This window comes from Eptatretus burgeri, chromosome 14 (genome assembly GCF_056783735.1).
Source record: "Eptatretus burgeri isolate ZD-2024b chromosome 14, Ebu_testis_v1, whole genome shotgun sequence".
Taxonomy (NCBI): Eukaryota; Metazoa; Chordata; class Myxini; order Myxiniformes; family Myxinidae; genus Eptatretus; species Eptatretus burgeri.
Window position 1 is genome coordinate 53,480,495 of NC_140974.1, and position 12,045 is coordinate 53,492,539.

At 41.6% G+C, this 12,045-nt stretch overlaps 1 protein-coding gene across 4 annotated transcripts in view; it reads left to right on the top strand.

Moving 5' to 3' along the window:
* UCKL1 (uridine-cytidine kinase 1 like 1) overlaps positions 1–11,471 on the top strand; it is a 111,809-nt gene extending 100,338 nt beyond the window's left edge. For all 4 annotated transcript variants that reach the window (XM_085854869.1, XM_085854867.1, XM_085854870.1 and 1 more), the window contains exons 14-15: positions 2,516–2,672; positions 2,873–11,471. In XM_085854869.1, the coding sequence (XP_085710995.1) occupies positions 2,516–2,672; positions 2,873–2,991 (276 nt within the window). In that variant the 3' untranslated portion in view covers positions 2,992–11,471. The remainder of the gene's footprint in view (positions 1–2,515; positions 2,673–2,872) is intronic.
* Positions 11,472–12,045: the final 574 nt, after the last annotated feature.

A 12,045-nucleotide genomic window follows, 5' to 3' on the forward strand; every position in this document is an offset into this window, starting at 1 on the left:
GCTCTCCAACCCGACTTGACTGCCTCGCAACAACTCCAACCAAAAACTAACTCTCTGCACAACAACTCCTCTCATTCGCCTCGCGCTCGCCGTTTTATCGGCCGGCAGGAGAAAACAAGATGCAAATTTCCGGATCAGGATCTCCTCGAGGGCGGAGCCACGCTCGCCGATTGGACGGAGGAAAAGGGGCGTGAATCTCCCCTGATCCTAGAATTTGCATATCTCGATTCCAGACAGACGCGCCTGGAGGCGGGCCAAGCCGCCCCACGCTTCCTAATTGGACGGATCAGAAGTGAGCGTGTAGCATTCCTGATCCGAATTCTCCTCGGATAGGCCGCTATTTGCACTCGCGGCTCGGCGCCTATCTTGTTCGAGCCCAGGACAGCCCGACGCTCGGTGCTCACAGGTGGTGCGGGAATGGCCGTAGAAGGAGAGAGGTTAAGGTGGTGGAGGGTTTCCGGCGGTGGCCGATGGCCATGGTGCCGTTTGGAATGGCGGTGATGCGATGTTTGCGGCAGCGAGTTGTGAAGGTAAAGGTCGTGGCTGTTGGCGTTGTTGTTGTTGTCTGACGGTTGGAGCGTGGTTGGTTCAAAATAAAGATAGAACAGAAAAACGTCTATCTCAAAGCGTCGCAGCCCGAATGAATCACATAAATTCCCTCTAAACAACGGGTTTGGGGCTAACTACACATGTACTTAAAAGTTATCTCACCTACTGGTCCTGAATGGTGGTTTGCGAATTTCCACAGCCATAACAATATATAATATATATATATATATATATATATATATATATATATATATATATATATATATACATATATATATATACATATATATATATATATATATATATATATATATATATACATATATATATATACATATATATATATATATATATATATATATACATATATATATATATATATATATATATATATATATATATATATATATATATATATATATATATATATATATATATATATATATATATATATATATATATACATATATATATATATATATATATATATATATATATACATATATATATATATATATATATACATATATATATATATACATATATATATATATATACATATATATATATATATATATATATATATATATATATATATATATATATATATATATATATATATATATGTCTCTTGTATATATTTGCCTTTTTTTTTACAAATCGATGGTTTAATTTTTAACTCCATCATTGAAGGTGGAGAGAGAGGTTATGTTTTCACCCATGTCTGTTTGTCTGTCTGTCTGTCTGTGAGCAGGTTATCTCAAAAAGTTGTGGACAGATTCAAACAAAATTTGGTGGATAAGTTGGGTGTTACAAGGACGAATTTATTCGATTTTGTTGAAGATCCGGATCCAGATATGGATCCAATAATTTTTTAAGTGATTAATTATTCACCATTCAGTGATGGGGCTAAAAACGATATATAAATAGATGAATTACGACAGAACTTGGTGGAAGAGTTGGTTTGGTAACAAGAACAAGCAGATTCGATTTTTGTTCAGGTTCGAATCCAGATCCAGCCCATCAGTGGGACACAGAGCATAAACTGTTCAGCCTGGCAGAGGTATGCGCTCTACCGAGTGCCACTCTAGTTAGCTCAACTGGAACATAGTTCCGGGGATCTTATGGGATGGCGCGTCATCCGTCCGTCCGTCTGTCCATCCACAAATACTTTCAACTTCTTTGTAACTACACATACGATTTTCATGAAACTTTACCCCAACGTTCATCACCATGTTTGTACCAAAGTTTGTTAATGGCATTGGAAAAATCGGGGTCAAAGGCAGTGGAGGGGGGTTGTCCCCCAAAATATGTATTTGCTTTCTTCTAAGAAACTACACACACAATTTCGATGAAACTTGACCACAACCTTCATCACCCGTGGTGTACCAAATTTTATTCATGCCATTAAAAAAATCGGGGTTTAGGGGGGTATATGGAGGGATGCGTTGTCCCCCAAAATACGTATTTGCTTTCTTCTAAGAAACTACACACACAATTCCAATGAAACCTGATTACAACCTTCATCACCAATGATGTACCAAATATTGTTTATGGCATTAAAAAAAATAGGGGTAAGAGGTCTACGGGGGGGGGGGGGGGGGTGGGGTGGGGTGGTTGCTCCCCAAAATAGATATTTGCTTTTTTCTCCGACACTACACACACAATTCCAATGAAACTTGACTACAACCTTTATCACCCATGATGTAGCAAAGTTTGTTAATGGCATTAAAAAAAATCCATAGGTATTTACTTTCTACTCCGTTACATATTTTGTGGGTCATCCATGCCTACCAGTGGTTCTCTGGTTATCTTATGTTTTTTCCTCTGTTACTTAGCTGCTGTTCAGAGTAATTGAGAAAATGATGCCATTACTTTTTTGTTTCCTTGCCAATTTAAATTTGCAGAAAAGATCATATGAACTGACATCTTACAATTGTTTTGCATGACAATGATTTCTGTGCAGGATCACGATGTCTGTGAGGACAAAATTTTCTTGGTGTCCCTCCTCATGGCTGAAGTAGGAATACATTCATTGGCTTATGCCTTCCCCAAGGTGAAAATCATAACAACTGCTCTAGATAAAGCAGTGAACGACCAATTCCACATCATTCCTGGCATTGGTGAGCATTCTGCTTGTGCTTGTGAGATGAACTTTCCACCATCAGCTTAGCATAACCCTCACAATCAATGATATTTTTTTATTCACAGATAAGCTAGCAAATGTCATTGAGGATTTTGAAATGGCTACCTTCTCCTGTAGATTGGGGTGTTTTATTGGCCGATGGCGGTGTCCTTGATCCCACTCGGGCTGATCTGGCAGGTAATTTTGGTGACCGTTACTTTGGTACGGATGGTCATGGGGAATGGAGTGCAGAAGAAGAAGAGGAACACAGCTGCGAGAGCGAACTTCCTGCTGTCGGATGTGTGGATACTACGTGAATCTGTAGAGACTCTCACAACATGACCTTCGCTCCCTCTTACTCCAGCTCTTCCACCAGATATCCTTTTTTAATGTCATATTTGCAAGAGCTTAGGCTTATACCAAAATCAATGACCTATGTTTGCTTTATTTTTATTTACTTTTACAAGTTTTGTTGTCGTTTTCTCTTTTTTTTAATGCAGTATTTCAATGTGTAAGGTTTCGCTCTGAAAACTCATGGATTTTGGACATTTTTGCACTTTCAGCACTCCCTGGATGTGAGGTTACAAACATTTGATTACTTGCAATTTGAAGATTTGGTGAATATTACTGTTACAGATCTGTCTGCACAAAGTTATTGTCAGGTGCTAAGATCAATTATTATCTAATGTAGATCTCCAATTTCACAACGCACTGCATTCCAAGACGTCTGTATATAAAACAAAATTAGCCGTCCACTCCACCAAGTGAATGTCTATCATGTGTAAATACCAGCCTGTATGATAATAATTGGTTGAGTTTGAGTGCAGAAGCGAAATGGTAGATTATTGTAAAAGCAAGAAAGGAAATACATCCAAGCATATATTTAACGGAATTTTTTTTTCACATATCTAGTGTAGTTTGAAGCACATCATCAAAATTATCTTTCTCAGGTCAGTTGCATGTGAGTGGTCAGAAAGCATTCTTTATTGCCTCATGCATTTATGCACATCAGACAAGATCTGCAAATGTATCAATGTGGCTCTCAACGGAAGCAAATGTATCAATGAGCAAGAGGTTCAGCGTTCATTATGGCCAAGGTCACATTTGCCACGGCGGCCGTGGGATCTCCAAAATCTACGGCCATTAGCAATTATACGGCGGCCGCAGTATTTCCACGGTCACACAATGTAGCAGTCACATGTTTTTATTTTTGGGGAGCTGCACGGCGTATTTATAAATTGTGGAGACCAAAAACGTGGGTTTGCTGTACGGTCTTTGATTTGATGTCGCACGGTTGACCTCAGGGTATTCCTGCGGCGGCCATAGAATTTTCAAGGCGACCACAGGGGGGCCCTAAGGCGAACGTGCGGCCAGACGGACGGTAACGAATGGGTTAATTTTTTTTTTTACCAGTTTTTTTTTTCGGCTTATCGAATTGCTACGGCGGACGTAGAAATGAAAAAAGTTATAACACCGCGTTATAATTCCACGGCGACCTTACGGCCTGTAAAATATAGCCATACGGCGTAGGGCCACCCTGAGGCCACCTCAGAAACTGCGGCCGCCGCACGTTTCTGTTAATTCAGAGGGCGTACGGCCGCCGTATCCTCGCTTTAGAGCAAATGTGACTTTGGCCTTAGGTCTTAGAAATTGTGGAAACCGAAAACGTGGGGTTGCCGTACGGTCTTTGATTTGATGTCCCACGGTGACCGCAGGGGGCCCTAAGGCGAACGTGCGGCCAGACGGATGGTAACGAATGGGTTAATTTTTTTTTACCAGTTCTTTTCTTTCGGCTTGTCGAATTGCTACGGCGAACGTAGAAATGAAAAAAGTTATAACTCCGCGTTATAATTCCACGGCGACCTCACCGTCTGTAAAATATAGCCATACGGCATAGGGCCACCCTGAGGCCACCGCAGAAACTCTGCGGCCGCCGCACGTTTCTGTCAATTCAGAGGGCGTAAGGCCGCCGTATCCTCGCCGTAGAGCAAATGTGACTTAGGCCTATCTCAACCAGAATATGCCAGCCTCAGTGGCATTTTGGTTGGAACATCCATTTTGAGTCTGGGAGGTTGACCTTTGTATTCTGATCTTGGCGGAGTCATACAAAGACCTTTAAATTGGTAGGTGTTGCTTCCTCAAAGTGTTGCTTTCTGTACAAAGTCAGGCTTGTGGAATTGCTAGAACACATAATGGATCAATACACAACAGAACAAAGGGAACCGCATAAACAGAGGAGGGAAACACTAGCAGCAGGGCAGAGGGGGGAAATAGATGAAGACAAATAAATCAGGGATGTGCGTTAGAATGAGGGGCAGGGGAAGACACAGGAGGTGGACAATATGGATACAGAAGCAAACTCTCAGGAATGAAAAACTGAAAGAAAAAAATTGAGGATGGGGTGGTTATAAGGGTGTAGAAAATATCATGGTTTGGGATGGGGAATGGTGGTGAACAGCTGTCTTGAAGACCTGGAGGGAAGAGTGGGATTGAAGAGAATGTGGAAGTTGGTTTCGCAGGTGGGATAAAAGAGAAACGAATGAGTGGAGGTGAGCAGTGACTCTGGATTTTGGGAATTTCACCAGAAAGAGGTTGCTGGTGCATCGTGTACCCTGTAGAAGCTGGGGTAGAGGGGGGGAGGTGGTGGGACAAAGCATGGAGAGGGCATAGGATACAAGACCAGAAAGGAGGCAGTGGAAGACAGAAAGGAGGCAGTGGAAGACAGAAAGACCACCAACCTGGCTGTGATGGTAAAGTGATAGGCCCACAGACTCAGCTCCATCATGGGCAATTCCAATAATCTCAGTCATTGCTTTCCAGGGCATTAAGCTGAGCAAGGTGTGAGGCAGCGGTACCAGCCCAGAGGAGAGCAGTATTCCACATTTCCTGTGGAGGAAGACCTTGTAGGTGGATAAGACTTCAGGTGTGCCAAGGAAGGACTTTGGACATTGGAGGATGCCGTCATCGGTTGGCTTTGGAGGCCAACTTTGAAATGTGGTTTGCTCAAGAAAGATCAGAGCAGATTGCAAGACCCAATGTAATGGTATGAGTGACTGAATCTCCTCAAGAGGATTGTTAAGAAAGTAGATCGGGGTGGGGAGAGGGGGTGCGAGACAGTTATTTGGGAGAGAGAGACAGAGTGAGATTTTTCAGGATTGAAAGGCATATTCTAAGTGTTTGATTGGGTTGTGATTTTGTCAAGATCTGAAGAGATGGAAGAGGCTGCTACCTGTGTATCTGAAGGATGAGGGATGTCATAGCAGAAGGTGGAATCATCAGCAAATAGATGAAGAGGATTTTCCAGTGATGAAGAGAGATCGTTGATGCAATGGGCCACTTCAGCCTTGACAGGGAGAGGGGATGAAAGGGTTCTGTTGAGAGCCACACGTTGATTCCAAGAGTGGAGGAAGTCAGTAATCCAAGAGGAGTCAGCCTTGGATGCCATAGGCAGAGAGTTTGGAGAGTAAGACAGGGTGCCAGACTGTACATTGAAAGCTCGAGATACAGTACTGTGCAAAAGTTTGGGTTATTCTAATGAATGATATTGATCGGGTAAATTAATCAAATAATTATCATTGATTAGTCATATGTGTTTATTAATGTAAATTAACACCCTTTATAAATGCATGGGAATTGAACTGCCTCAGTAAATAACAAGAACAGTGTCATTGTATTGTATCGGTCAATACTTTGTGTGTCCATCCTTTGCCTTCTTGAGTGCCATCACTCTTTTACCCGTGCTTCCGAGAAACGACTAAAGCGCTCATACAGGAATATTCTGCCAAATATCGTGGAGTACATTCCACAGTTCTGTAAGGTTAGTTGTGTTCCTCGTGTGCTTGTTTCAAAGTAATCCCACATGACCTCAATGAGACTCATGTCTAGACTCTGGGGTGGCCATTTGGAGCACACTTGGAGCTCACAAGCTGTAACCTTGTTCTCCAAATACTGTTTGGAAGTGTGGTTTGGGTCATTATCTTGTTGGAAAATGAATCCTCTTCCGATTTCAATGATTTCCATTAGCAACTGCCTGGTGCTGCAGTATCTGCTTGTACTTCTTTGTTTGTGTCCCATTTACCATATTTTCCAGTGTATAATCCCCACTTTTTTAATCGGCAAAAAAGGTAAAAGTTGGGGATGCGGTTAATACATGGGTGTAGAAAAAAAATCAGTCTTAAAAACGATCAATGTTGAATTTCAATTATATTCCAAATGAACACTTTTTTTTTTTAGCAGTCAGAACTGCTGTAAAGCTAAATCTAGCCATTTAAATTTTGAAAATCGATTAAGGTTAAGAGTTTCTCCAGCATCTTGTTAACCGTGTGCAGAAATTAAATAGATAAAAAACGGAGACGCTCGAGTTTAGGTGCATGGTGTATATAGAGCCTCGCAGCTCTGAAAATTCCATTAAACACAAAAGAAGAACATCCGGTCTCACATCAAAAGACAAATTATTCACAATAGCTGGAGTCTTTGGTGAGGACACTTGCAGATTGAGTGTAATAACTTTATTAACACTCCAAATATAGCAAACAAGAAAAACAGCAGTGAGAGCATCCTTCACGTTAAGCCATGCCTCTCATAACTTACAATCAGCTCCACACCTTTTTATCCTGCCTCCAACAGAGGATAAACACACCGGTAAGGTTCGATGAGCGAATGGATGCTATCTGGTCTCTGGAGAGAAAGGACCGCTACAAACCTAATAATGAAGCACCCACCTCAAATAAGCTTACGCACAATGTAACGATCAACACTACTGGTCACAAGAAGGACCGATTCACCGTCATGCTCGCCTGTACCGCGCAGACAGTGGCAAGCTTCCCGCATTTGTCATCTTGAAGAGGAAGACAATGCCCAAAGACAAGTTTCCAGCTGGCGTCATTGTTCGTGTGCAGCAGAAGGGGTGGATAGATGAGGGACTGGTCCAGGACTGGGTGTGCACAGTCTGGAGTAGTAGGCCAGATGGCGGTCTCTCCTGACAACACAGCATGCTAGGCCTGGATGTGTTCATTTGTCATAAGACCGATGACACCAAAGCACTGCTCCGTTGGACCAACACCGATCCCGTTATCATCCCAGGCGGGATGACATCACTCCTGCAGCCCCTCGATATGTCCATCAACAAGCCGTTCAAGGGTGGGCCACGTTGCTGCTGGTTCAACTGGATAATGAGTGGGGAGAAGACCTACACCAAGAGCAGGAGGATGACAAAAGTCGACCTTCTGGATCGTCAAGGTGTGGGAGGAGATACCGTCGGACATCATTAAGCGAGCATTTCTGAAAGGCGAGGAAGAACAACATGGACAGCAGAGAGGATGACATCATTTGGGAGGAGTAGGCTGCAAATGACGGTGACAGCAATGTGGACAGCGACGGGGACTTACTTTATCCTGATTCAGACAAGGAGTTGCTTGCTGCCTTCGACGAGGAAAGCATCGACGAGGATTTCCTCGGGTTGAGCTGAAAAGCTTCATCAAACCCAAACGGCCCTTTTAAGGGCCACAAATCCAAAAGAAATATGTACGATACCAGTATGAATTCCTTTTCTTCCTTTTTCTAGAAACAAAAAAATCCTCTTTATAATATTGAAAAATAAGAAAGAAAAATAAAAACTTCTTGGTATCCTCTCATCTCTCTTAAACTTCTTGAAAATGAGAATAAGACTATTAGATGAAATTCGGAGTCAGCATGTTGACACCTCTGTCACTTTGTTCCGTACAAATATATTTCGATCTCGATCAGAAAATAAAATGATCAATATATTCATTCATTTTGAGGGTGAAAAACATGGGTGTAGTTAATACACCAGAAAAGTTATTATTAATATTTTTTGAGTTTGAAAAACAGCGGTGGGGTTAATTCAAGGCCGCAGTTTATACACCGGGAAATACGATATTTTAACAAGCTTTCCTCCACCAAAGACTGAGATACAACTCCAGACAGTCACACGAGAACCTCCCCCATATTTAACAAGAGGCTGTAGACTCGAGTACTCTACTCCATTGTTCAGTCACTTAATGTTGATGTTGCTTTTCAAATTTCAGTCTTTTCACCTTATTCTTTGGTCTCAGCAGTGGGTTTTTTTGCTGCAACTCTGCCACTGAGATCTGCTCCGATCATCCTTCTGTACACATTGTTGGACGAGATGTTAATGTTCAGGCTTGCTCTCATATCATTTGTCAGCTGCTGACTTGATCATCTTCTGATGACTTGATCATCTCAGCTGCTGACTGAGCAATTTCACATGCTTGTCTTGCCTTGAGGAGGTTCTTCTGTGTCTATCTGGCCTTTTTTTGTGATGTACCGAGCCAATTTATTTCAGGCATTGCAAAGTGTACCTCACACCATTGGAGATCTTCAGCTTTTTTGCTATTTTCTTCATGGTGTGCCCTTCTTCTCACAGTTTTGTCGACCCACACTGTTCTGTTGAAAGTTGCTTCCTTGGCACCATTCTGAACCCACTCATAGACTTTCAAGCAAGGGCACAAGCTGATGAAAAATAATTTCACATCTTCACTAATTTGCAACTTTTATTATCCCCCCCCCCCCCCGGAGGGAGAGAGTGGGATATTGTAACCATCCGGTTTGTTTGTCTGTTTGTTTGTTTGTCTGTCTGTCTGTCTGTTTGTCTGTCTGTCTGTGAGCAACTTTACGGCAAAACGGCTTTAGCAAACACTATCAAATTTAATCCACAGGTGGACAATGAACCTTGGACGACCCCATTAACTTTTGGGTCCAATTGGATCAAAGGTCAAGATCAAGGTCACGAAAGATCAAAATCGTTTTTCGCTCATAACTTCGTCAAAAAAGGTTTTAATTGACTTCAAACTAAGACTAAAAAATATTCCTTATTCTATTCCTTATAATCAACATTCAGGTTAAGGATGTATCATATTTAAATTTGATCCCCAAAATAACTTTATGCCTTAAATGGGTGGGATTTGTTGTGCCTGGCACCACTTGTTGTGCTTTTTTTTGTAAGTCGCATTAATGTAACTGGTGTTGATTACTTCAATCATTTATGATTATATCTGAACAAAAATCCACAAACTGTTTCCTACATGTATTCTTTGTGGTAAGTGGATATTATTTGCACATGATATTATAATATGTATAGCAAAAATAAAGCTTTTTCAATTTCCTTATTTATTTATATAGTTTAACGTAACTGGGATATTAAATTGACTTTCACAGAAATTTTGAATTATCTTTCTATCGACATTGCACACTTCAAGGTTCCGACAAATATTTAATGGTAAATAGCACCACAAAAGTGAAAATAACCTAAAACTTTTGCATGGTACTGTATGTCTAGAGAGAAGGCCCTCTGCACTACAAGCACCAGTCTTCAACTCGTTCTGTCCAGTGGTTCACAGTAGCGTATTGAAGTGTGGACATAGGTTTGAGGCAGAGAAGTTCTCTCAGCCCACTCGTATTTATCATGGTGATGGAGATGGTAAGCAGGAGGGGAAACATGAAAGGTATTCTGGGGAGGATATTGTATGCGCATGATCTGGCTGTTGTGGCAGAGTAGAAGGGAGATGCAGAAAGGACTGGGGGAGTTGAAGAAGGCATTTGAGAAGCATCGGCTGAAGAAGAGTATGGAGAAGACTGAGATGATGTGGATCGAACAGCAGAGAAAATAAATGAGTGGGGAAGGTTAGAGATTCATGCAGGTTAGAGGGGAAGGAGATCAGACAGGGAAATAGGTTTAAGTTTCTGGGAGGAACAGTGACTGGGAATGGTGTGAGGCAAAGGTGAGGAAGAGGATTCAGGTGGGAGCGAATGTGTGGAAGGAGTAATGGCAGACAGAAAGATATCAAGGAAATTGAAAGGGAAAGTTTTGGTGACTTGTGTGACACCCGTCTACCTTTACGGCCTCAAATTGGTGGCAAAGACAGAGCCAACAGCAGAGGTTGCAGGTTTGCCAGAAAAACTAGGTCAGTAGGATTGCAGGAGTACAGAGGGTGGACAGAAGGATTTATGAACCTAGGGAGAAGATTGGTGTGCAGATGAGCTTGATGGGGAGATTGGTAAGAAGCAGGTTGAAGTGGGCTGGACAGTTGGTGCAGATGGAGGAAGCAAGAATGGCAAAGAGAGAGGATAGGTTGAGGGAGCAAGGTTGGAGGAAGAGAGGTAGACCGGGGTTGAGATCGGAGGATTGTTTGAGGAGGGATATTAGTAAAGGGGGTGGGGGTTGGAGAGTGGAGAGAGTTAGCTGAGGACAAATGGACGTAGAAGAGTATTGTAGTTGAGGAAGGGCAGAAGCTTGTACCGTTAGACCTCACCCCTAATAAAGGGAAGAGACTGATAAGAAGTATGTCGTTATATTTTTCTGTTGTGTACAATTTGACAAATACCGTAATGCAGGTTTAAAATTAAAATAGCCACTTTTCACTGGTCTTTTACGGATGTGGCCATGTTTTATTGAAATGTACAATTCATCATTTGTTCAGTGGGTACATTTGAGAATTGCTAATTTAAAATTGAGGCAACAGGATTTACTGACGTGTACAGCTTCGCAAAGCTTTTTGTGCTTGTGTGAAAGTGTCTGATTCAAAGGAATATGTTTTGGTGTTTTTTTTTTAATTAATCTGAATTCACATTTACATGTGTGGCCTCAAATCGAGGATTATCCTTCAACCAAAGGAATGCGAGGTTTTGTATTGACGGATGTGTTTTTTTTTTATTCGAACCAAGTGGTACAGCGTTGATAGGTGCTGGCACAGCATCTCAACACAATGAAGTGTTATCTTTTGAATGTAAAAAAATGAAGTAAATTTTGTACATCAGACTTTTTTTTTTCCTTTATGAAGTCTGTTATATCCATTTATTGTTTCTTCTTTGAAATTGTGTTTGAAAAGGTAATCATTGGTGGAGAGGGGATACGAAGTCCTTCAAGGGTTACTGAGATGAAAATTTCGAAAAATTACTTTTTGGTTTTAAAAATGAAGACTCGACATGGCCTGACCATTCTGTTTGGTTCACAGAAGAATGAAGCCCTTCCTCACCATGGTCCATTCTGTTCTATTCAATGCAATTTTAGGCCATTGTACTTTATCTGATCTTTGGTTTACCTCTTATTCTTCCTCAAACTCTTGAGTCTCACTGTCAGCCATGATCTCTCTTGGTCAAACCACATTTCTACATTGGCCTCCAATGTCAGTCTGGGAATCCTACATCATACAAAATCCTTCCTTGGCACACCTGAACTCCTGTCCACCTACAAGGCCATCATCCACGGCTTTATGGAGGACTGCTGTTCCCTCTGGGCTGGCTTCCTTGCCTCACATTTTACGCAGCTTGACGCTGTGGAAATCAAGGCCTTTAAGATTTATAGAATCTCCTGCATTGAAGCTGAGTGTATG